This window comes from Gobius niger (genome assembly GCF_951799975.1).
Source record: "Gobius niger genome assembly, chromosome: 3".
Taxonomy (NCBI): Eukaryota; Metazoa; Chordata; class Actinopteri; order Gobiiformes; family Gobiidae; genus Gobius; species Gobius niger.
Genome location: NC_136854.1, coordinates 26,392,731 through 26,418,763, shown reverse-complemented (window position 1 = coordinate 26,418,763; position 26,033 = coordinate 26,392,731). Strand labels below are relative to the sequence as shown.

Genomic DNA, 26,033 nt, shown 5'->3' with positions numbered 1-26,033 from the left:
ACAAGGGGTTATGCATAAATATTCTGTTACTAATGAAGAAAGCAGAAACGGAATCAATAAAATATTTGCTCTTGTACTTGTTGTAAGAAATTTATTTGCTGCATTGATTTCTTTCTTTTTTTTCGTGATCCAGCAACGGATATACTATTACATCAGCAACATGCCAATAACATGTAGGCTACACTGTCATTTTAGTGTATTTATTTAGGCCTATTTGAAACAGGAAAAGTGCACAATGTATATTATCGTTGTTAAATGGAGCCTATAGAAAAGGCCACAACTTAACATAGATCTGAAGAACATCAGCCAAAACCATATGTGACTGTTTTGTTTTGTTTTGTTTTCTGTATGACTTCATTTATCTGAGACCACATGATTAAAAGTTAAATAATAACAGAAAATCAAGTGTCTTTTTGCTTTTAGGATTGAAAAACAAATCAACCCAAGTCCAATGCAATTAAAAACAAATTAAATAGCATCATTCAAAATACCAAATTTCCTTGGAATGTGGAATAGCAATTAAAACAACATTTAAACTAGCCACCTCTGGATATTTTAAACTCCATAATCATATAAACAAAAAGTATTTACTTCAGTTAAATAAATATATATATGTAAATATATATTTGGTTTTCCTTCATTCTTTCTTCACAAAGCTGGTCGTCATCTGCTCAGGAGGGGATGGACAAATGCTGAACTTTTACCTGGTGTAGAAGGAGCAGGACAATCAAAGTAAAACCATGAAGCCAGTTGTGAATTCAGTAGAAGATCATTATAATACCGACCTGTTAGCCAGCTCTTTCTTCAGACAGGATTTAAAGGAAGTGGCGCGCTCTACGGATTTATACCCCTAAGTGAACAAAACATTCAGCAGTGATTATGTGCATTGCATCAAATCAAAAGGTTTTGCTACTCAAACATCAAGCAATTTTAAGCCATTTCTTACCCGTGCCCCCCTGTGTAGCCGGTCCTTCATAATGCCGATAAACTCCTTGTATGACAGCTGATCGTCATGATCAACATCAAAGATCTTAAAAATTGTGTTGACGAGATGGCGGGTGAGCTTCAGACCTGTGGCCACGTACACTGCTCGTGCAAACTCATCTGCCAAACAAGGCAAATTATTTCCAATCAAATTAATTCATTTAATCAAAGTGTTTACTCTCTGTTTACCTTGTCCAATGGAACGGGCTGCAAAGTTGTACATCTGCATGGCTATGGCAAAGTCCTCAAGGTTGTTGAGAAACTGGAAGAATGTTCTGAACTCATCGAATGTGATGCCCTGAAAGTAAAGCCGGTGTTATTAAACTTGGAGTGTCGTCAGAAAAGGGTAAGTCAGTCAAGGTGAGAAGCAATGATGAAAAATATCACTAGCCGGAATAAAGTAATCATGAGTTGCATTAAATCAATTCAGCCTGGAGTGATGCTAAGGACACTGTTTCCACAAAATGCTGCGGATGAGATGAAAGGATTAGGTTTCAGTTTTCCAAAATAAAGTGTAGACTTTATCTGCCATGATACAAACATTTGAGATTCATTTTCAAAGAGAGTTAAAATAACAAATGCCATTCAGGTTTCATTGACAAAAGGTGTGTTAATGGAAAGTGGAATATTATTGTTCCCTCAACTGTTTTTGAAATAAAAAATACAATGTTCAGTGACAAAGTGCAGCTTCAGGCAGTGCATGACGACACAAAGACAAACCTGCTACTTCCACCGCATGAGAAGAGGGGAACACAGAGACACATTGGGTCGCATGAGGACGATAACAGGTTTTGTGTGACAGACTGTGTTGACATAAATTACTTTAGTGAAACTGTAGCTCACTGTCTTTGATATTGAAGGAAAATGTGGTTCATTTTAATGTTGGGACCAGCAAGGAGAGTTTCATTTATGTACAAACTGATTACGATCATTGACAATTACCTTTTCGTCTGGGATGGCTTGGCGGACGTTCTCCAAATAGGCATTGATATTCTCAACGTTGGTGAAGCGCAGCAATATCTTTGCAAAGTCCTCCTCACTGATTGTGGTCATCCCTTTGGAGTAGGTCAGAAACTCAATCTCCAGCACTTCTGTTTGGAGGTTGTCCATAAACCTGAACAGAAATATAATAATATTACTTTCTACATCATTATTATGCAAGTGGAGGTTATCACAAATCAACAAAGACTGGTATTGTAATGAATATTTCAAAAGTCAACGCAACCTGTGAGCTCCCCATTTGTATGCATTCACCACAAAGTGACATATTTTACATCATTACCTGTAAAAGTCTTCAAACGTCAGCTCTGCCTTTCCTTTTTTCCCAAAGAAATGGACCAGGAGTGTTGTGTCGATAGTCATATTTTCATCTGCTCGCTAGGGGCCGCCAGAAAGAGACAGAAAACAGTCAGTACATAGGAGTTTCATCCTTACGACAGGTAGAGGCCAGGATGAGGTCATCAACATGGAACTGTTGTGCCAGGCGAGCAGGACAAAAGCAAATAGGAGAGAAAAGGCCTAATGCTTTGGACATGCAGGTCTAGGCAGCAATAAGCACAATATTTTGATAAAATTTTTATATAATATAATTCTTTGTTTTGGGGGCATTATCAGGAGCAGCTTAGTTTTAAACCTTGCAACAACAACTTACAGATTACAAAAGCACAAAGATGGCACATGTAAAGCGACAAACAGTGAGCTGCAGTTGGAAAGAAGACAAACAGCACAAAGAAGAGGTGAATATAAATACTAAAACTGCCCAAGACGGACAAACATGAAGCCAAAACATCAAGGGCATTCCTTTACTGATGCTACAAACACAAGACAAGATGTCAGATATACACAAAGCAGACAAAGGCAAAAATTACACCTTTTCTGTCAACAACAGCAAATTGTACAAAGAAAATATTTTGGAGATTTCGAAAGTAAATGCTCAAAATGACAGAGAAAGTGTTTTTTTTGCAAGTTAAATACAGTAAGTAGAAAAAGAGTGCCAATCATATTTCTCTCTCCTGCACTGCACGCACCACCCAGTCACAGCCCCTGGTCAACTCAGACATGCCAAAAAAAGAAAGACTGGGTGGGATGTCATGGCCCTCTAAGGTGTCTAAGAGCAGTTGTGCCATTTCCATAAACATTATTCAGACTGCGTTAGGTTTCATTGTCACCACGATGCCATTCGTGGTTCTACCTCAAGGACAAAATCCTACAGTCCAATGTGGGACGAGAAGAAAATGTCAAACAGGATGTCAGCACTTGGGAAGAGAAAACCTTGTATCACTAAAGACATGAACTTAACATCATTGGCAGATGTTGAAACTGCAAAGAAATGTAAGTGGGATGTTGTATATTCTCAAAGTAGCAGAGGCGAGAAGAACTCAGTAACATTTACTCCAGTACATGCAGTTGAAGTAACTGTTCCTTTTGGAGTAGTATTATCATGCAGTACTTTTGTTTTACTTCTACTTGAGTAATATTATATTGAATTAAAAAAAAAAACATTTGGGTAAATCTGTGAATGACATAAGCTTAACTAAAATATGGTGGCAAAGTTTAACATTGTGTTGTATTTACATTTTTTGTATGTCATCTTAAGAATGACTTTAATTTCAGGGTGTATTCTTTGGGATTGTCAGGATTGTTGCACTATTTTATGTTTTGTTTGTTCTTTTGTACTTTTACTTGAGTAAATATTTGGGTGACTACTTTTTCTTCCATTTGAGTAAATATTTCAAGCAACTCTACCCTCCTCTGCAAGGTAGAATATACAATTGTGGTCACTGTCTTTAAACTGTGTGCAAGCAAGAAAAAAAAAAGTCCTTAACATCTATTGCACGACTGAGGATATGCACATGCGTTCTTTTCATTCCAAATCTAACCACACTATGTACTGAGTGGCAAATCAGGTAACCAGACCTGCCACTCACTTGATGCTATACCCTCTATTATGGGCGCGAGTATAAAAAGTTCAGGAAGTTCTTATGCCAATTTTGAATATAATCTACAGCCATCCATTCAACCTGATATCCATAATTCATTGTCCTTTCATTCTTTTACATGTCCCGCGAATAAACAAACCCTCTCTGTCTAAGTGACACATCAGACCACATAGACCACATTCAGATGTTGCTTTTCCAAATACCCCTCCCTCTCATCTCTGCGGCCCAAATCCTACGAGTGAAGTCTGTTGTTGCTTCATAACTTTTATCATTCCTGGAACTGTGGCAGCACTTGCGTGACCTCACCTGGCTACTGCGACTATACACGTAATGTGTGCCATGCCCACAAGGCATGAGCTGACACCTGGTCTACGCCTGTGTCCAGCTACACGAGTGACTATGGGCTTCCAGCGACTTTGATCACGACGGAAAAAACAGTAATTACTGAAGCAAGCATTAAATGGTCTTTCTCACCCCCCCCCCCCCCCCCCCGTGAGTAATAGGTCAGGAGGAGGCACTCATTGCGGCACACACTCGCAGTCAGTCACACCTTCAAGGGATTAAAAACATCATCTTTTTGCTTCCCACGACCTGCTTTGTTCTCCCCTCGTACCCCCCCTATCAACCAACTATTTCTTTTAGCTCTTATCACTTCTTTCATTCCCTTTCTTCTTGGCCCGGTTCAGATTACCCAGAGTTCTTTTCAGCTTTGTGGCGCTGTCGTTTTTAGCTGTCAGAGCCTCCTTTACCTGACAAACACGCAGGTGAGTTGCTGTCACTCAGTCCCTCCTTCTGCAGACAAAGGCTCAGAGGTATGGTAATGGTGACTAATCTGTTGAGTAAACAGTTCGGCCTCTAAATACAAGCTGCTGCTGCTACGCTTGTTTCCCCTAAATGCACTTCCCGATCCCCCTTCTGCCCACTTTGTAGCCTTGAGTTCATCTGATCTTACCATTTCATGTACAGCGGGAACCATATGTTTACATACACTTTATAAAAAGACTCTCACTGTCTGAACCAGAACTAACTTTCATTTAGTTTTTTTTAGGTCAAGTGGGATTTAAAAAAAAAAAGAGTCTATTTGCTTAATTCCAGAAAAAAGACAGATAGAACTTTTTAGAAAAGTTTTTGTTACTTTTTACAAAAAAAGGGAAACTAGCACTCGGAAGAAACCAGGCTGGCTGTCCTCTGTCTTCTCTGATCCTGTGCCTCCTGGGCCCGTCCCTGTCTCAGAGCGTGGTGTCCTGCACTGGTCAGTTGTGATGGCCACTTCAAAACATTGACTTTGTTATCCTTAAGCCACTTTGTAACCAGTTTGGCCATAATGATTATGGTCATTGTCCATTGTGCCCAAACTTTAACTTCCTGGCTGATGTCTTGAGATGTTGCTCCAATATGTCCACATAGTGTTGTTTCTTTATGATGTTATCTACTGTATGAAGTGCACCAGTCTCTCTCGCAGCAGAACAACCCCACAGCATGATGCTGCCACCCCCGTATTTCACAGTTGGGATGGTGTTCTCAGGCTTGCCAAATTCTCCTTTTTCCCTCCAAATGTGATGATGGTCATAATGGTTAATTTTTTTTGTTCGTTTTTAATCATCAGACCACAGAATATGTCTCAAAAAATAGTGAGGAAAGTCTTAATCCTTTTTTATTTGCTAACTCCAAACTGGCTTTTTTTGTGTTTCTTTTGGAGTAAGGGCTTCTTCCTGTCAGAGTTCCCTCTCAGCCCATGTCGGTACAGGACTTGTTTCACTTTGGATAATGACAAACTCTTGCCAGTTTCAGCATCTTCACCAGGTTTGCTCTTGGTTTGATATTCACATTTCAGACACAGCACATTCGTCTCTGGGACACAGAACCCGCCTTCTGTCATTTCCATCATTGTTTTAACCAATGTACCTGAACCTTCAAGTGCCTTGAAATTGCACCCTAAACCAGAACAAAAACATTTCTAAAAAAAAAAAAAATCCTTGACCTAAAAAAAAATAACAGTTCTGATTCTGATTTCTTGTCAGACAGTGAGAATAAAATGCAAATGTGTCTTTCTATAAAGTGTATATAAACATAGTTCCCGCTGTAGGTTGCCTTCCCGTGGCTTCATAATTTTCAGAAGATAGATACCGGTAGATTCATATAGACATGGAGGGCAGGTCATTTATAATAGAAATAACTGTCAGATTACAATTGTGGTAAATATATTTGTCATTGCCTATCCACATGAAATAGAGACTGTGAATGTCTCCTCTGTCAGCAGCTTGAATTAAATATTATTGTTGCCATAGTATTGAAAAGGGATTATTCATTTCAGTTGACATACTCGGTGATGGTAAGCTGTCATACTTGTAGGTTTACATAAATATTCTTTTCAGTCAATCACTTGTCCTGCATGCCAGCAACAAGCGACATCTTACTGTGCAAATGGGGGGTTAAGCTTGATTTCTTTTCAGTTTGCTGGATTTGGGTTTCAGGCTGCACTTACAAAGATAACAAACAGCATAGACACCAGTTGGCTCCTCAAACCAAAAGGCATCACTATCAGACAACTTCTTACAAACTACTGCTTTTCCCTCCCCCTTTTGTCTGACTCGTTTGTTGTCGTGCCGCACATGAAAGGCTATGTGGAGTAAGTACAAGGTCAACCTCATTACCCCCCACTGTCATTACCTCCACCTATGTTTCCGCTAGCACTAACGCACACAGCCTATCATTAGGCTGCTAACACACAAGCTAACATGCTAGCTCTGTGATAGCCATTATTAATCATTACAGGCTGCATCTTTTGAACCTCCATTGTACCAACAGTAGCTTGGACAGCCAGCACCTCCACCCTCCCCACCCCACCCTACCGCCATCAATAATTTGCAAAGTTTAAAACATGTTTTCACCAAAACACTGAAAAATAAATGACAACAACAATTTTGCCACAAAAAGGCACCAAAACACAACACAGTTTCACATAAAGAAGCGCAATGAGAACACAAAATGATACACTGAGAGGTATGAAATTTACAGTATAAAACACCGTCTTTAAAACTGACAGTTATTTACTAATCATCATTTAATTTCTGATCATTTCACAAAATTGAGTGAGTCATTATCAAAATACATAATAAAAGCACTTCAAAAATAGGTAGAATAAAATCTGCCTTTCTAAAAAATGGAACATGGTGGAAGTGATGGATTTTTTTTTTTTTATCATATAGAAAATTATCAAAATACAGGGAGGGGTGGGTGTTGAGGTTAGCTTTCAGAAGATAACAGAATAAAAGCCAGTGGCCGTATTACACTCCTAAAAGTAGCAAGTAAAGTATCAGGTTTTATTGCCGGCTACGTGACACCCACTGCCATATTGATCCTTCTGATTAATGTAAACAAATGGCAAAGGTTTGAGTATTAACTGCTCCATATACCATAATCTCACTCACAATTATAAAATGGGGCAACAGGGATTACTACAAGCTGTACTGTCCAAACCTGTCCAAAATATTACGACTATAATTTCGATATTACTAACTAATTTTAGGCCTAACAGCCTATATATATCATACCAAAACTGCAAATGATTAGCAACTGTGATTAGCATACAGGTGAGGTCCATCAGTTCACTCACCATCTTCAAGCAACGAATAAATTATGTGTAATTGACCTTTTCACAAAAGCCCCGCCCCCTTAGCAAATGTTAGCTAGGTCCAGTGGATTTGAACACATGTCCTAATGGGGAGAAGTGTGTGATAGTGACTCTTCCAGATTGAGGCAAAATGGAATATATTGAAAATATGCAACGAAGGGGACACTACAATAAATGAAACTAAAGCATCAGTCTCTCATGAAATCAGGAAATATCCCTGGAACAACCTTAAATGCACCCACCGAAGTCATCTGAACTAGTCATGCTCTTGCACTACCAGGTGTTGGTCCAGTATTGATTGAAATATGGCCAGTCTGGAGTCTGTCCACGCCTGGCAATGGAGCAGCGGAAAGAGGCTGCAGTGGCTTTGTCTACCCCGTATGGCCGTGGCTTAACGAAGTAGCATCAAAGTCATGGTTCTCCAGCTGCAATGTCCTGTGTGCTATCAGAGCAGTGACAATAACAAATATCAAGGCTCTGCTAAGAGCAACTAAACACATCCTGCAGCACTTACAAAGTAAACGTGCCAGATGTTCCATTGGGAGAAACAGATTTTTTTGTGGCAATGTCCAGCAACAACAGCTCATGAAACTCATGCTAAATGACAAGATGGATAGTAAACAAGTCTGAGCTGAGGTCTGAAGTTAGAAAAAAGAAAAAAAGTTAGAAAAACACGGTGTGGTATAGGAGACTCGGGGAATGTCTGGTAGCGACATTGCTATGTTGGTATGATTGGACAATGATCGTTTTGGGGCGGGGTTTTGCGAAAGGTCAATTGTCTGAAAACGTCTGTATATGGGGTAGTAGTGCTGCACTAAGGGCTAACCTTAAGATTTAAGATTTTAACATTCTCAACAATCTTTTGAAAGCTACAGTATCTGGTTCAAAATGGTGCTGGCAGCTCTGGGTGTGACGTAGCATAAACCGATTTTCTGAATGTTTTCAATTCCTGGCTTTTATTCCGCTAATGTCTTACACTAGTGCTGATACTACGGGGATGAATTAAATGGTAGCATAACATAACATGTAAAAAATGTGGGATGGGCACAAATGATGGGACAGAGGACAGCCGGGTCCGTGTACCTCTGCCAGGTCAGAAAACAGGACTTGACTCGCCCCTCGCCTCAGAACGTCCCAGTAACTTCGCGCCACAAACTCCTGATTGTCTTTTTTTAGCACCTGTGGGATCGGTCAAGCAAGGTCATTGTATGTCCTACCACAGCAGGGAAAAAGCCTCCATACAAACTGTATCTGATCAAAGTCTTTTCACATTGAGCAATATAAGTATCAACTAAAAATGATCAAAAATATTTACTGCTAGGTTTTTATTTCTAACTGGAATAAAAATGTTTGTAGATTTATTCTACATTTCATGGTTGTAAACTGAAAAGTGGGCCATTTTCAGTGGGACTTTATAAGAGATGACATAGTCTGTCTTAAGGTCATTGCTTGCAGAATTTTGCGAGGGAATATTTAATATGGTGATAGATATGATGATACATTTAAGACCAGTTTCTTGGTGTATAGTTTGGTGTAGTAATTAAAAACATATATAATTAGACCAATATTTTGACTAGAGCAATATTGTTCTGAAAAAGTGAATGTTATAGAAAAACAAACACCAAACGGTTAATTGTTTTCTCTTTCAAATTAAACAAAACGTCTGGGTAGTCATGATGTAATATAGGGTTAAAAAAAAAAAACTGTTTCATAATGTGTAAAATAAATTATAAAATATAAAAAATACTACAAGCGATTGGGATGTCGTTACATCTGGGGCTTTGGTAGGCAACATGAATTCATTAAATAAAGAAAAGCTAAAAAAAAAAAAAAATCACAAACGAACTAGGCTTTCTTTGTGTCGTAACAAAAAGCGCTACATGTGTAGATACACCAACTGTTTGAAAAAACATTCACTGAAAATTACGGAAGTAAACGACAACAGATCGCTCCTATTCTGCATTTCAAAGTTAAATTCAAATTAAAGTGTGTATTTCTGCACAAATTGACTTGAGGTTTTGTGTCGTCGGCTGAGGCCCTGACCACCCACTTTGTGAGTCTCTCCAGGGAAAAGGCAGTGGCGGCCATTTTATCATGACCCTGCTTCACTCTTAACTTCAACGTAACAATGCAGCTATCCATCACCTCTGTGACAGGACAACGAGTGCGTCTGTGCGTCTGCATCAGCCGACACATGGTGAAAAAGCCACTCTCTCTTTTGGTCTGGCTCTGGTAAATTGCTAATTTTCAAATCCACATACACGTCTATGTTTTTTTTTGTATCATTTGAAAATTACAGCAAGTGTATAAGGAACGGGTGGTATACAGAAAGCAAAATGCATTAACCCAACTGAAGCACATAGGATTAAGGGCATGGTCAATAAATAAGAGCATAGTGTAAATTAAAAATATTGGAGCAGGGGAATAAAAAAAACTATTTCATTGCACAACAGCAAACCAATTCAATTATCTATTTTAATTATTGAGGACAAAACTGTAGCATGCCGAATTTTTGTTTTGTCATCAAATGTGCTGTTAGTTTTTTCCATTTAAAAACTGCTAAATATTTAGTTTCATTGTACAATGAACCATAATTGAGAGCTCTAAAGGTTGTTTTCCATCTATTTCTTTATTCAACCAAACATCCAGCCATCTCTCCCTGAGCTGTTCTGACAGATGGGCAGCTTTCATCCCAAACAAAGTTTTTGTTTTTCCTCCATTCTTTCGTTCATTCATTCATTCATTCATTGAGTCCTTGTCATTGAGCCTAGCGTTGACTGCCAATGAGAGGTCAGGGTTAAGCCTGGTTCAAAGTCTGGCCCAGGACACAAGAAAGGGTCAGCATTAAGTAAGGCCTTTTAAGCACTATAATACAATAACTCCTCAGGTAAGTTAGACACATAAGGTAATAAAGAAAATTACATATTGTTTTGTACAATTGGCTAACACAGCATCTGCATTGTTCTTATCTAAGTTTCATTTTGGCAAATGGATAAGTCTCTCTTCCTATCGTTAACGTGTGACATCACATGACGATAAATTCAGGCATCTGAAGTTAATTGTTGTACGTTATTTTTCTAAAAAGCAGACTCGTTTCTATCTAAAAATCTATTTCCGATTAGATATCACAAAAGCAGTGAGTATGTCATGTCTTTCATCAGGACCTCCTGGTCACAAGACTTCCAGTTGTCCCACATGCTTAATAATTGTCCTGAGTATTTTTGACAAGGATAAAACAGTGTTGGCTAACATGGGCTGTAAGACCATTAAAGGCCAAGGTTATGAAGTGGGTGGTCATTTTTGTTATGCCTGGACAATGACAATGTCTTTTAATTGTGTCTATCATGTGTATGTGGCCTTTTCTTTTGGTGAAAATTGTCATTACTCTGACAAAATATAAGCAGAAAAAAAAAATCAGACCCAACTGAAGACCTATTTTCTTGCTCTGTATCATTATTATTTTTGCTGCTTTTGAACAATTATAAAAGATGTTCAGATGTTCAGAGTCAAACATGACAACAGGAAAACAGGAATGAACAGAGGGGTGTGAATACTTCTTGAACACACCGTTAAACGTTCAGTTTTCTCCTAATGTGCGCTGTTAAAATCCACACAAATTTGCTTTAGATGAGAACAGAATGACACTATATGGTCTGAGATACATACGCTGTTCACGGGGGCAACCTGATATCCATACAGCTGCATAGTCTAACACAGAGAAAGAGACACGAGGAAGAGGTGGACAGGGCATGCGTTCACACAGTGGGACGGGGAGGAGGAGGAGGAGAAAAGGCAGAGACTTGTTAGTACATGCCAGGACAGAGTCTGTGGATACACTCTGCAGGAGGATGTGTCACTCAAAACACATCTGGGACACAGCGGTTATTATTTCAACATTTCAGTCGCGTGCAGCATCAACCAATGTTTGTTTTTTTTATTATGGTTTTGATAGTTTTACATAGTTTGATTTTGTGTCTCCATGTTATTATTGTAAATTATATTCTGTAGATAACTAAGTAAATAAATAAATACTAGAATGCACTTTGGTTGTAAATATTAAATGTTTCACTGTTGACAGCTAGTAAGATTTCCTTGATGTACATGACATTTTTTTTTACAAATTCAATATATCACAAAGCTATTTTCATGAGTTTACAACAACCTCGCAACATTTTCAATAATTAACAAATAACAAAGGCATTTATGTTAAAGTAGTACTAAGTAACTTGTTTACATTAATAAATCCTTTTCGTAGTCCCTCTGGGGGTAATACAAGTGTTAATGGGATGATTGGGGGTCTTTCATCTCCCTCTGGTGTCTCTGGCCCGAAAACCACAATTGCAACTTCGCTGCCTATGGGTAGGTGTCACCAATAGACACTAAAGGAATCATGAAGAAGAAGCTAGCAGGCTAACGGGCAAAGCTAACTGCTAAACAGTATTGACAGCTAAGTTTGAGCAAAAAAATATTATCGCCATTGTATAATTGGATGTACAATATCCCTCTCTCCCTTTGTCTTTTCTGTCAGCGTAGTATTTACTCTCACAGACAATTAATGAGTAAAATACCGTAACATGCTACGAGACCTGCAGTGGCGCTTATGGCCTCTGGGAGCATGAGTTACTTAGTTCTGCTTTAAATTATAGACTTTTTTTTTCTAGGGCATCACTAAATCTTAGAAGCATACAACTTCATCTATTTTTACAGTCTCAAATATTATGCTTAAAATAATTTTACAAATAGCATGAATTATCATTTGAAACTTATAATGTATTTGTGTCTTGTCTGGTTGTATGTGGGGAGGGCGAAGGGTTTTTATTGAACCTGTAATGTTGTATGTGGTTTGTCTTTCTTGGTCAACGCCTTGTCTTGTAAAATCTCATCTTGTTTTTTGTTATGGGTTGTCCATTCCCTGCCAGGGACTGCAGATGTCATTGAGACCAGCGTTGTCCCGCAGTGTATCCAATATACACCTCAACAGTGAATACGCCATAGTAAACAGTAGGGGCAGCATGCACTTAGGAAATAGGTTACACAAATGAGTTTCATTAATTTGGATGAAGTGGAGACATTTTAATACAACCACATTAAAATCTAGCTGGTGATGCCGTCAGCTATTCTCTTCAGGTGGATGCATTAAACTGTGGGATATCGTTATATTTATCATCATGTGCCCTTTGCTGACATCACAAAATTATGACAATTTATTGACATTTTCTGGACTGTTTTGTAACATCTTGCATGAATTGTCTCCAGCTCTTTTCTTACCAACTGCGCTGATTTTTCAGCATCGCCTTTTCTCCCTCTCTTCTCATTCTTTTTCCGAAATATTTCTTGAAGCTGAAGTGTCAAGCAGAAACACAGGGTAATACATTTCAAATACCGATCGTACCAAATTCCTCAGTAACCTAACCTTAAGTGGCAGTCTGTAAGTTAAATATTGTGCAAATTGAAGCTTTAAAAGTGCTTTATAAATAAAGTTTGTGTGGTGTGGTATAACGTAAGTAATATTAAATAATTTGTTTTTATTCCAATGTCTCTTCCTTTGCTGATTTCCTTTGCTGATCTTAATAACTAATCAGAATTCCCAGTGCCATCACTTTGACCAATGAGATGAGCTTGATCGTTTCTCTCTCCCAATTTTCTTACAGACTATCACTTTAAAGCCACAAAACGTAGACAAATTCCTGAATTGTGGGACATAACAAGATTTTAAAAAATTTAGAAATCGCAAAACATAAACAGACATTCATGCTCCTTTCTCTTCCAACAATACAAATATGGTTTGTATTATGTACGAGCAGTATTTTCTTCTCAAGGTGTCAGGCACTCACCACTAAGAACTCCCTCTTGTCCACCATCTGGTTACCGTCTGCATCAAACATGTTGAAAGCAATCTTGAAGCCAGCATGGGGCTCTGGTGGACAGGAGCAGAAGGCACACAAGGCGAGAGTGCATATGAGCAAAATCTCTTTTAAAATCACAAAATACGGTATAGTATTGGGTCGCAGCTGGTTTGACTGTGGAACCCAATTTTAATCATGAGTAACAATTACCTTAATTTTGCTTTTTGTGATCAATTAATTTATTACATTTTACTACAGTTTGGTAAAAAAAAAAAAGTTAAGGCATTTGTCAGTCAGATGCAGCTCCCATACTGTAGATTACAATTAGGACTCAACACTGAATAACACATGCATACTCTAAGATCATAGGAAAGTACATTTTTCATCAATGAATGTATCCTGAAAACTATAAACTATATAAGGCATAAAACTGCAAGTTTGGACTCACTAAATCCTTAGTATTTTGTCCAAGTGAAGATGGTTTACAAGGAGACTGCCATAGACGTCGTGGTTGCTGTGTGATTTTGGTAATATTAAAGGAACAGGCCACCGTTTTTGCATACTGAGATATGTTCTTACCTGAGCTTAGACGAGTTGACGAGTACCTGTCTGGTCTTTGTGCATGCGCTCAGTCATGCAAAAAGACCAACGATGTTGTTAGCATTTAGCCTTTCCCAGCAAATTCCTATGGAGCTAAACGGGGGTGAAGTTAGAAGCGACCACACTCTTCCACGTTTTCCCTATTTAAATACGGTTACGTGAATAGTTACACAATCCAAGTATAGTTACACAAAAAATAAACATGTTGATTTTCTAAGCAGAGCAAAAGGGGTACTATATTGTAAGGTGTTATTATGCCTTACAATATAGAATCCCTTTTTAACCGTATTTAAATAGGGACAACGTGGAAGTCGCTTCTAACTTCACCCCGTTTGGCCCTATATAGAGAGGCTAAATGCTAACAACATCTTTGGTCTATTTGCGTGACTAAACGCATGTACAAAGACCAGACAGGTACACATCAACTCGTCTAAACTCAGGTAAGAACATATCTCAGTATGGAAAAACAGTGGCCTATTCCTTTAAAGTGCTGATTGTGATAATAAATATGAGCTACGGTGAGGGTTAGGAACAAGGATGTGGTTAAAGGGACGATACACAGCAGTTTGGGGGTTTAGCCCTGGACACAATGATCTACATTAAGGCAGCCCCGTGCGCAATTATTGTGTGATAAATGTTCTAATAGCAATACTTTTGCTGCATGGACTCACTTGTGAGGATGCAGAGCAGGAACAGGTACTCTGTGTAGGAGATGATGCCTGGTAACGACAGAGACAGGGTAAAAGCAAAAGGTCACATACGGCTCCTACGCACAATGTTTACTGATGTTCAAAGGCCGCAGATCTCCTAAGACACACACATAATCCTTCCTTTCATGAAGATAGCATCTTAAAATGTGTCTTCTCAAGCTGCCAACAGCCATTTGGCCACACACCGTTTCTTTTTCTACACCCCGAGTGTCCAAAGTAAAGAGAGAGATTGGTTTGGGTTTGTGTATGTTTGGATAAGCAAGTGAAAAATGTTTTAAGAGGTTATCCTTTCTTGCCTCGGGCCCATTTAGGAATCTTTGTAGCCCCATCTCATCTCTCTTGGACTCCTTTTTTTTCGCTTTCAGTCTGATCGTTCAGATAGTTCGGGGTGAGTGGCTTGAGTGTTACGGGAGACTGCTTTCCCATGTGCGACAATGTGAGTGTAGCTGAACATGACACCAGTAAAAACCAGTGTGCGCCTTGTGTTTTCCTGATGCTTGACCGCTTTGTCCCGAGGAGCTGGTCTGGAACCAAAGACCCTTTTCCCTGTGAAGCCCCAAAGTCACACACTCTCTACCCACTCTGGTTTCTGAAATCCACAAAACAGGCTTACTCCAATCTTTCTTCAGTGAAAAAGTTATTAAAAGTTATTGTGTTGTACAGTTGTTGTATAATGACAAAGCACCTTAACCTTAACTATAAGCTAAACTAACCATATACTAGACCCTAATCCTAACCCCTTGGCCATTTTGAATACCGAATAGAATAATGCAGTACTACAACATGTAACAATATCTCTACTCAGGATGAAAATGAAAGACAACTGATTGACAGTGGCATTTTTATTTACTCGTAATCATTGCTCATGAAGATAACAGTTAAAACACGGCCCTAGAGACGCACGTTTATGTGATATAACAGCAAATGTGGCACAGACGTAGCAGCTCTGTCTGTCGAGCTACAGCAGGATTTACTAAAGATCTGCTTCACTCCTCAGACTAAATTAACACATGAAAGAGGAAACAGAAAACCTTTCTCTGTGATTTTTACAGTTTGTCATGTCAACAGAGTCTCAGTCAGAGTCAGTGTTTAAGCTGCTCAAGACGTTAGCATGCTACCGGTTAGCATTTAGCTTCAACACAATAAACACATGTGTGGCTCACATCTATGAGCACTGAAGAAAATACTACAGTAACAGCTCAGCTCTGAGCTGTTGAGGCTAAATGCTAAATGTTAACCAGTAGCATGCTAACATCTTGAGCTGCTTAAACACTGACTTACTGGTTTCTTCACATAAACTTGCGTCTCTGGGGCCGTGTTTAACTGTTATCTTCTTGAGCAATAATTACCAGTAAATAAAAATGTCACTGTCAATTAGTTGTCTTTCATTTATATCCTGAGTAGAGATATCGCTACATGTTGTAGTACAGCATAATTATACTTGGGTATTCAATGGCCACTACAACAATAAAAGTCACATGACTGAAAAGCATGTATAGACAGTGGAGTTTACAAGAGTTGTCTTGCAGGCATGAGCACGAATCTGATAAATCAGGGAGTCGATATGCAAATGTCGCCAAATTTCGCGTCCTGGAGCAGATTGAAGGAAGCACAGCTGTCGGTCTCATCAAAAAGACTCTCCAACAACCACATTCAAGGCAAGGAGAGTGAAGTGTTTTGCCCAAGGACATAACGCTAGTTTGCACCGGCTGGAGTCAGGATTCAAACCTTTGAACAAATACTCAAACCACTGAGCCAAAGTGCCTTGTTTCAGTTACCATCTTGTGCTACAAGTGATTTCCAAGTTTAACAAATCAATTCAAATATGATTTGTTCCTTTACTGACCCCTTGTGGCTGGAGGTAACAGCTTTTTTATTGGCAGTGCCACCAAGCTATCTGCCCCATTGCCTGGTGCAGTGAATCAGCTTTAATCATCTCATACAAAATACTGGAGCCTTCTTCTCCGCTTCAAGATCATAAACTTTGGTGAAGGTTCAGCAAAACATTGTCGACATTCATAGTGCCAGGATACCACTCACAAACATTCACAGTCAGCACTGCTTAGACAACACTGTGCATTCCTCTCAACGACACACAGCATCTCTGAAATGTGAAGCTTGTCCAAGGATTTTTTCTGCCCTCCTTCATCAAGGGCTTGGGAAGAAACCGAGCCATGAAAAAAAAAAAAAAAAAATTGGACCAAGATATAAGAGAGAGCAAACAAATAGTTTCTATGGAGGAAATAATACAATTGGAGAATAAAAGAATGGTTTATGTTTGCGTCAGCTTTTGCGTGTGGTCCTGGCTTGATGCCACAAATAACTGAACCGAACAATGTCCCTCTCTTTGAAAAAGACACTGGATAGTCTTACTCTTTCTTTGTTCTTCTTTTGCCCCTTTGCCTCTATTACTGTCTCTTTAATTGGACATCGAGCTGTTTTAACATCATGAGTATCTGTGATTTGTTTTTTAATCCAGTTTCAAAGTATATGCTGTATTTTAAAGTAAATAGAATTTGGTCATAATAACTAATAAAATGGAAATACTTCATGTCATTCACTGTATTAAACTAAAATGTGTCCTTATGAATGATCTCGTCAGGTCGTCTGATTCAAAGCCTACAAACGTGTGCCATAAACCTTGTCCTCGTGTGTTCTCAGAACAAAACACTCCTCGTGATTGTTCAATTAGCTCTATTCAGTTAAAATGTTACTTTTAAATGTGGTAAAGGTTACGGTAAAGGGCAACGCGATTGTTATCCTGCATATGCCGCAGCTGTTGCGTTATGTGCCGCACCACTGGCGAGAGGGCATCGCTTATAAAAGGAGAAGAGGTCGACTGAGGTGTGGTTTATTACAAGCAGCACTGAGAGCGGTGCTCTAATGGCAGCCTCACATTAATTAATTGCGCTGCCTTGTGTTCTTCCCTAAGCATTATCGGCTCTCACAGATCAAACTAAACCATTAAACAATGCTCGGGTCCTGAGAGAAAGAGCTGTAGCCTACAGCCGGTCCTGCTGTGGCGCCGGTCGGGACTCGTTCGGCCGTAATTGCGTTAACGCGACCCAAACAAAAGCACATGTTCACCCCGACCCCCCCACAACCCCTCTACCTCCCCCTCTGGCTGTGAGTCTGGTTGGAGAAAAAAGGCTGTTGTACATAACATCGCCATTGGTCATGGGTGTTACTCCAGCCCACGTACAACCCACTAATAAAGCGCTATGTCTGGAGTGGCAAGATCTCAAAGTGCGCTCCTATTAAGCGAAAAATGTTTGCACACAAAACACACAACAAAATTAGGAAATCATGGCTTTTGTACATGCATCAGCAAGACCTCAGTGAGTTAAGATATTGTGGCATGAATTTGGATATTACTTCACCTACATTGTGATACCAACAATTTGGCAATGTGTTGTGCAGCCCTGATTATTTGCACTTTTTTTGTAATGACGATTGATGATTTTGACTTTTCTGACTACTTCAATGGCACATTTGGTTCTTGGTTCTGAAGTCTATATTCAAAACAAACTATTTTCAACTGCACATAGGTTTACCGTGTAACGTGTCATCATGAAAAAACAGGAGCTGTGCTGCACATTACGAGTTATATTTAACTCAAAGTGTGCAGATAATTATCACTACAGGGACGCTCGTGCTCCACAGCCTCCTGAAGCAAACGCATTAATGAGAGGGGCTTTCTCCTGCTTCTCTCCATAGTGCAGTATTCCTGTCCTGACTAAAAAGAGGAAAGGAGAGAAGGTTTATTTTTAGTCCTTTCAGCAGGTAGTTTGGCTCGGAGCAGGGACAGCATGGCTCCAAACCTGGATTAAAGACACCTACCGGGACCCGCACACACACAAAGATATACAATATGCGCTACACTGGCACAGAACACTGCATTGTACTACATTGTACTTAATAAATGTTTTTATAAGCTGCAAGAAAAAGGAGGGGCTTCTTCATTCTCAAAAAGAATTGTTGCAAAATACAATATCGTTAGGTGCTTTTTTAATAAATTAAAACATGTTGCTGCCATTGTATACAGAATATTCTTATCTTATACAAAAGACTTTTAAAGCAGTGCTGTGATTTCGCAGGTATTTGGTCAGAAGCTCGAAACAGTCAATCTATGAAAATGTGTGAGTTGATTTACAATGACCTCCTGCCCTGTGTTGTTCACCATTGTTCGAGTGCTGTTTACTTTCTGGTTGCTGAGCTGCATTCATACAGTAGGTGTGTTTGGGTACAAGGAGCTCTGCGCGGTGCAGCGTGCATATAGTCGTGTGAGAGGGTGGAGCTGGTCATACCTCGCTCTCTGAGATTACGAAACAGTTTTGAGGATCCTCTCCAAACAGGGGGAGTGTCCGTGAGAATCTTTTCCAGTTCCTGCAAATAAAAACAATCACCATTATGTATTGCTGGAGATTTGGGTGCACAGATCTTGAGACGATATGAATGGATGAAGGAGAGGTCAGATCGATATGGTTTGTACACGTGCAAATACCTCACGACTGAAATATATAAATGATAGATGTGTGTGAGCTGTGTAATTTAATGCAGTGGTTCTCAACTTGCCCGGCGTGGCGACCTCCCCATCACAAGTTATGGCCCAAATAAAGATCTTTACCAATTCAGCTTTTATGAAACATCACATAAAAGGCAGGTTATAATATGACAGTACTGTATTTGTAAGGATGGGAGACTGAAACTGAAATTGGTTCAGCGACCTTTGGGTCTGAACCCACTCATTGAGATCCACTGCTTGGTGAATTATGTAAAAACAAAAAAAATTTCCTCAGGTATTTTGTTTGAGTAAGAAAAGAATTTGAGCTACTCCGAGGGTCAGTGGTTCAATCCAAGCCCTCAATGTTGTTGTGTCTTTGGGCAAGACACTTAACAGGCCTTGCTTCCACATTGTCCGCATGGATGCAAGAATGAGGACTGGTTGTTTCTTTGATGTAAAGCAGAGGTGTCCAAACTACGGCCCGCGGACCAACTGCGGCCTGCGGCCAACTTTTAATTGGCCCGCTGCAAATAAAAAAAAAAAATAAAAATAATCTTTTATATACAGTATATATATGTAATTGAATTAATATAAAATAAATGAAAATCCATTAATAGAAAGCTGTGATGAAGGCTGTTTTTACTTTAAGCATATTCAATTAAAAAGCATTGTTAACATTTTACTGAATTTGCTAACTTTAATACAATAGATGTCAGTTATATATCTGACCTCTACTGAGTGCGGCCCAATTGTTTGTATATTTTTCTGTATTTGGCCCTCTGTGATAAAAGTTTGGACACCCCTAATGTAAAGCACTGGGAAAGAACAGTGGAAACCATGTCCACTTGCTGTTTCACATCCGTACACCCGCCCCAAATCCCCAAATGTGAAGGGAGATTATTGTTATGGTGTCATTTTGCATATTTTGTGGATAATATGCCCCATGTTTGCGGTCCACAATTGATGTAAAGTCAATGGATTCCAACGAGAGGGGGGGGGGGGAAGCCAAGAGGCATTTGTAGTGCGTTTCCCACCTGCTTGCTCAGGGACTTCCAGGGCCTCTTGTCTGCAAGAGAGAAAGAAGAGAAGAGAGTTTGGGTGGGCTTGCTCTGATAGCATCTGTATGATCTAGAAATGGGTTTTAATGCGCGGCGTACAGTCACAACAGACACACACACAGGGCTCTTCAGTGTATACACTTGTCATCATTACGGGCCCATTTGTAGTGTCTAAAGTGCCCCGTGCTTGGCTTTGTAGTGCGCGGAATGTCCCAGTAAAAGCTCGTACGACTTTTGTTCTGTTTTATACAACAAGGTTCATCTAATTCGACTTCAAAGGGCGCATTAGAGGATGTCGGCTGCCTCTCTGGCTTTGTGAGGCCGTATCGTATGTCAGGGAGTAGGGGCAGACGTAAACACACACATACAGGTGCACAGTTTGCACGCAATACAATTACACGCACGACACAGAGCAGTAGAGTCTGGTTAATCTTTTTCTTCAGCTATTCAGTAATGGAAATAGTAAAACTTAAGTTACAACTTAGCTAGTTTCTGATAGAATAAGATGGTCGAGTTTCATAAGGTCAGTAGGGGAGGTACAGAGGCATGTCAGAGTAGTCTGGTCGAATGTTTACCTTAGACTAAACAAGAGCTGTAAAGCCATCTGCTTGGAGGCTGGCGGCCCAGGAGTGATATTTTATAACTGACAGCTCCCGAGAAATGTGCTTCACCCAAGAGTTCAAACATGTGTGGTTTATGGAGTTCAACTTTAGTTATCAGACGAGTCAAATATTTCAAAAATAAAAATCATCGTTTGTGTTAATCACCCATGCATTGACAGAACCTCAAAGATACACTGAAGACAGGCACCTATTATGTAGCAGTCTGATGCATTTATTTTCTCTTGGTACAAACATTACTTAGATTTCCATACAATAATACATTTCAAATATTGTGAAATGTATTAAAAAGAAGCCCTAAAACAACTCTATCCGCGTTTATCTCAGTTATAGTATAAATACTGTAATTTTCTTTTTTTTCCTTGAGAATTTATAACTTTAAACACAGCATTTCCACACTGGCTTCAAAGTACAAATATATTTTTACAATGTTTTGGCAGCATATTAGCCCAGTAGAAGGTTTGTCCCTGTCGTGTTGCCATACAGCTGGTGAATTCTGGCACAAAGTTTTTGAAGAAGCAAAATTATAATGCACGGCACTTGTTTAAAACAGAGCTGGGAGAATTATCCTCGTAACGCGTTGTGTCAAATTGTAAAACGATCACACTAAGATACGTAAATGAATCAAAGATCGAAGCAAGTAATTTCTCTGCTACCCAACACCCGTTCCTTTAAAATGATGGGGCTTTTGATCCGTGCAGAGCTCACAGCTCAGTTTGCCAGTAGGGACACGGTCCTTTTCAGGCTGGCTTTGACATCTGCCAAAGGGACTAACGATGAAAATTAGCTTTCTCTGCTAACTCGGGCATATTTACATTGTTTATTAATGTAATAAACAATGTAAATTAGCTTTCTCTGCTAACTCGGGCATATTTACATTGTTTATTAATGTAATAAACAATGTAAATGTTGCTGTTTATTAATGTGCACTGTACCTTTTCAAATAGATAAACTAGATAAATGACATGGTAAAAGCAAAACAGGAAGTGAAAGCTAGGGCTGTTATTGCACACATATTGTATATTTGACTGTATCCATACACTTTCCATACGTTCTCATTTGTCATTGCCACAGAGGGCTGACAGTACAACACAGCTACAATAATATTTATGAATGAAACTCCATGGCAACACTCTTTTGACCTAGTGTAAATCTCTGTAAACGACAAGGCCTGGTCAACTTAGTCCTCACCTGACTAAGATGCAGAATGGAAGGCTGCAAAGATTGGGAACCGGGCTGTCAGTATTTCTGTGCTTCACAAATTTTACTGAGCAACTTTTACTTGTTTTTTGGATCCTTTCCGATCCTTGGATCCTTCTGAAGTATATCTTATATATAAATAAAACTTAACATATTTGTAACATCTGTGAATGCACCTATAATTTACACACTACATGTGGATACCAAATATGTCAAAAGCTTTCCACAACGTTTTTCTTCACTGTCGGTCTGTGACAGTGAGGGCTACCTGCGGGGACCGTGGGGAAAGCCGCAACCTGTGGTATGTTGGAAGCATATATAGACACCCAACAGTGTCAAATTAACACTGGGACATTTGCTGTGCATATCTTACATCCAAGCAGCAAAAAACAAAAACAGCTCTTTGTTCGATACTTACTTCTGGGCTCGCTCATGGTGACAGACTCGATGAAGTTTTGTGGCGTCATGTAGAGCTGGCCTTCATATTCAACGGAGCTGAACGTTCGGAAACGGTATTCATGAGATGACATATGCACATCCCCGGTCTCAAAGTCAAACACATTAATCTGCAAACATCAGATAAACATACAAATTATGTCTACACTTTATTTACACTACCTTGATACATTGTACCTAAATTTAGTACAAAGCAATCTGCATTGTACCAATCTGTAATAACTTTTACCTAGGAGTACATTCACGATGGAATGATACTTTTGTTTTTTTGTTTACAAGATTAGATAAAGACATAACAGGGCAGAGCAATGAAGCCAAAAGTTAAGTTAGAAATCCTCATTTTTACTTTGGAGGCTAAATTCTCCCTTTGCAGTGCTGAGTGTAAAGGGTGGCACAGCGGTTAGTGCTTGTGTTTCACAGTTAAAAGGTCCAGGGTTTGATTCCCACCCGGACCGGGCCTTTTTGTGTGTAAAATGATCTATTTAACTCTTTATTTCATTTCATTTGACAGGGACATACAAGTGCGAACAATTAACATGTGACACACTACAACATTTATGGCCATGGCTAATTTGCAATGTCTGTGCCAATAAGAAAAAACATTTATAATAGCATCAATTCTGACATTACACAAAGGCAGTTAATTTCAATGGGATATGAAAATGATTGCACGCTTGGGGCGTTATTTATCAAGACGAGTGCTAAATAACGAATGCAAGTTGGAAAATAGCATATTGTTTGTGCAAATTATGCATCAAATTTACAATTTTAAATTGCATGTATTACAGTGTTCGGGGCCCAAACCTGATATGTAAAAGAAAGAATGTTGTGTGAGTACAAAATGCACAAATTAATCTGCTGCTGATCCACTGCTCAGTAGTACATGCTACTCCTTTTGCATATGAGCAAACGCTTAGTTTGGTCATGGTCTCTTTGGTCTCTTTTAAAACACGCTTGAGTTCATATTTAAAAGCCCCCAGATCTAGGTTCTGTTTCAGCTCCTCCAGTTTGGGGTATATATATTTATATCTATCTATATCTATCTATCTATATCTATATATCTATATATCTATATATCTATAGATAGATAGATAGATAGATAGATAGATAGATAGATAGATAGATAGATAGATAGATAGATAGATAGATAGATAGATAGATAGATAGATAGATAGATAGATAGATAGATAGATAGATAGATAGATAGATAGATAGATAGATAGATAGATAGATGATAGAAACAATTAAACAATTGAAGAACAGAAAGTAACATCTGCGGAAAGGTATGTGGCACCTTTCCGCATCACATACTTTCCATAAGCAGGAGCAGAGCTGAACCCCCGTCTTGCTTACATACGCAGAGGCAAATACATTCTTCTTGATTAGCATCTCTGTGTGTGACGGGTCGAGGTTTTAACTTGATTAGTCGCTGCAGAAGAGGACAGATTGTACTGTATAAAGGCGCTGTAATTAACAGAGAGGTTTCCAAATTTAAACCTGCCTTGACTGCACGGCTCAGTGCACAGCTCAGCTAACATGCAAATGAGCACGTTTCATTCATAAGGCTTTGATGCTGCTACGCTGAGGGGTATTTCAGGGCACACGGGGAGGAGAGGAGAGCTCCTCTGTGACAGGAATAAACTGTAATCAACTGTGTTTGAGTTGAGCCACCCGCAGCTTCTAGTCTGACTAATGAATGAAGTTCACCGAGTTCTCCAATGATACATGCAACGGCATACACTGTACTGGAGACAAAGTCAGATATGGTTGCCTGACACGCAGCTATAACCACACGTCAATATGGAAATAGATTCAGATTAAAACCAGTCATTAATGTCTATGTAAATGTTTAGTAAATAAAGTAAACAGAGTGGAAAATCATGATGATATTAGAGTAATTTAATTTTGAAGATAGTTATAAGTCAGTGTGTATTTACTGCTGAATTACAATATATTTTATCAATGTTGACCACAAAGCGTTTAGTTCTGTTTGCGCAATGTTCTCATGCTTGACACTTTTATGATTTCTTGTTTTAGATGCTTAGTTACAAACGGATTGTCTGTCAGATAAACATTTTAATCATAGTTCATTCATACTTGTGTAATATGGGACTTATGCATAACCTGTTCGAAAGGACCCTTCCTAACTGGACAATAACATCTGTTATATGGCAGCCTAAGGAGAAAGCAGATAAGCGGTCATTGATTAAACAGATGACATGGACATCTGCATTAAGGACTTATGATACATACATTGTGGTCTCTTCTGATTGTAAAGCATTGTCAATTGTTTTTCTATCCAATATTACTAGCTATGTGTTTTTGCGTAAACCATGGTCTGTGCGCACTATTGATAAAATTAACAGCCGCATTTTCTGGACTCACCAGAAGGCAGAGCTCTTGAAACAGAACTTGAAGACTTTAGCAACAGCTTCATAGGGCTCTTTGAATTAAATTAAATGAATAATTAAAGTTTACCATCCAAAGATATTGTTTATTCTTGTATTTCAAGAATCAGTGTTTCGTTACATGTGCGCACATCTTTGTAATACGCGCGCATTGATTTCAGCACCGGCGCGAGTGGAAAGCGCCAGTTCTGCAACTGCGCAGTCCGCAGCCAAACTGTGAAGAAGTGTTTCCACTGGGCGTGCAGACGGAATGAATGACTCTATTAATCCTGCCCAAGACAGAAAAAACACTGTCTAGCCACACCTTCAAAACATACTTGTACAGATGTAAGCAGTGTCCGCTTTGTTAGTCAAATTTAGACCATGACGCAAGATTCCAAAGCTGAATTCATTCCCTTTTAGCTATTATATAATTATCTCTGTAGTAAAAGCAGCTTTGTTAACTTGTGTGTCGCCAGTTTCACAAGACAGTGGGTGAGAGAGAACGATAAAAAAGAATGAATTAACAGCTTTGTGTAGCCTATAGATTACCCAATATAAACACTGGCAGCAGCACTACCTTGTCTTTGGCTTCGACGATGGGGATGTAGGGCAGTAAACCCTGGCCACCGATGTCGCGTCTCTCCATCCTCTTCCTGGCCCTGTCGCTCGCGAAATCATTGTAGAAATAATACGCCACGACGCCTCCAGTTGCCAGACACACGCTAGCTGCAAAACACCCCCGTGCTCTGCCTCCGTGCGTCTGTGTCCCCGTGAGCTCGCGTTTTACTGCGGACCAGAGGTTTCGCTTACCAGCCAGGACTGCCACTCTGCGAAAGGCGGCCATTGCTGCGGCTGATGCCGTGGTGCCAGGAATGTAAACTAGAGGCAAAAAAGGAAAAAAAAAACTATCGCGGTGGTTGTCGTCGCTGACATCGCGAGAACTGGAGGAGTCCTAGTGATGCTGATGATGAGAGGTTTTGCCATGCCCCAAAGAAAATTTAAGGGGGGTTCCCATTTGGTTAGGCTGTCTGATTCAACATCAGTAGACGTGATTAAGGTATTATTTGTATTAAATGGTGCGCAGGATCAAAT

General features: G+C 39.4%; 1 protein-coding gene across 3 annotated transcripts; it reads right to left on the bottom strand.

Moving 5' to 3' along the window:
* Positions 1–470: 470 nt before the first annotated feature.
* micu3a (mitochondrial calcium uptake family, member 3a) lies at positions 471–25,820 on the bottom strand. Of its 3 annotated transcripts, XM_079553900.1 has the most exons (16): positions 25,519–25,820; positions 22,514–22,661; positions 20,252–20,283; positions 19,021–19,099; positions 14,675–14,722; positions 13,392–13,474; positions 12,826–12,897; positions 11,224–11,265; positions 8,641–8,736; positions 3,176–3,190; positions 2,267–2,361; positions 1,927–2,098; positions 1,174–1,282; positions 947–1,104; positions 786–850; positions 471–704 (listed from the first exon to the last, which is right to left on the bottom strand). In XM_079553900.1, the coding sequence occupies exons 1-16, from the start codon at positions 25,783–25,785 to the stop codon at positions 701–703; spliced, it is 1,485 nt and encodes a 494-aa protein (XP_079410026.1). In that variant the 5' UTR covers positions 25,786–25,820; the 3' UTR covers positions 471–700. The 3 variants fall into 3 exon arrangements, with proteins under 3 accessions (XP_079410026.1, XP_079410027.1, XP_079410028.1); XM_079553901.1 differs by lacking the exon at positions 3,176–3,190; XM_079553902.1 differs by lacking the exons at positions 3,176–3,190; positions 8,641–8,736; positions 11,224–11,265.
* Positions 25,821–26,033: the final 213 nt, after the last annotated feature.

What these genes read in the sequence shown, in the direction of transcription:
- micu3a (XM_079553900.1), bottom strand. Translation starts at nt 25,785, where the DNA reads ATGGCCGCCTTTCGCAGAGTGGCAGTCCTGGCTGGTAAGCGAAACCTC. An exon ending in TCGTAATCTCAGAGAGCGAG is followed by an intron (nt 14,723 to 19,020) that starts GTATGACCAGCT and finishes TGTCGTTACCAG; the next exon opens with GCATCATCTCCTACACAGAG. An exon ending in ACGTTTGAAGACTTTTACAG is followed by an intron (nt 2,099 to 2,266) that starts GTAATGATGTAA and finishes ATTTCTGTTCAG; the next exon opens with GTTTATGGACAACCTCCAAA.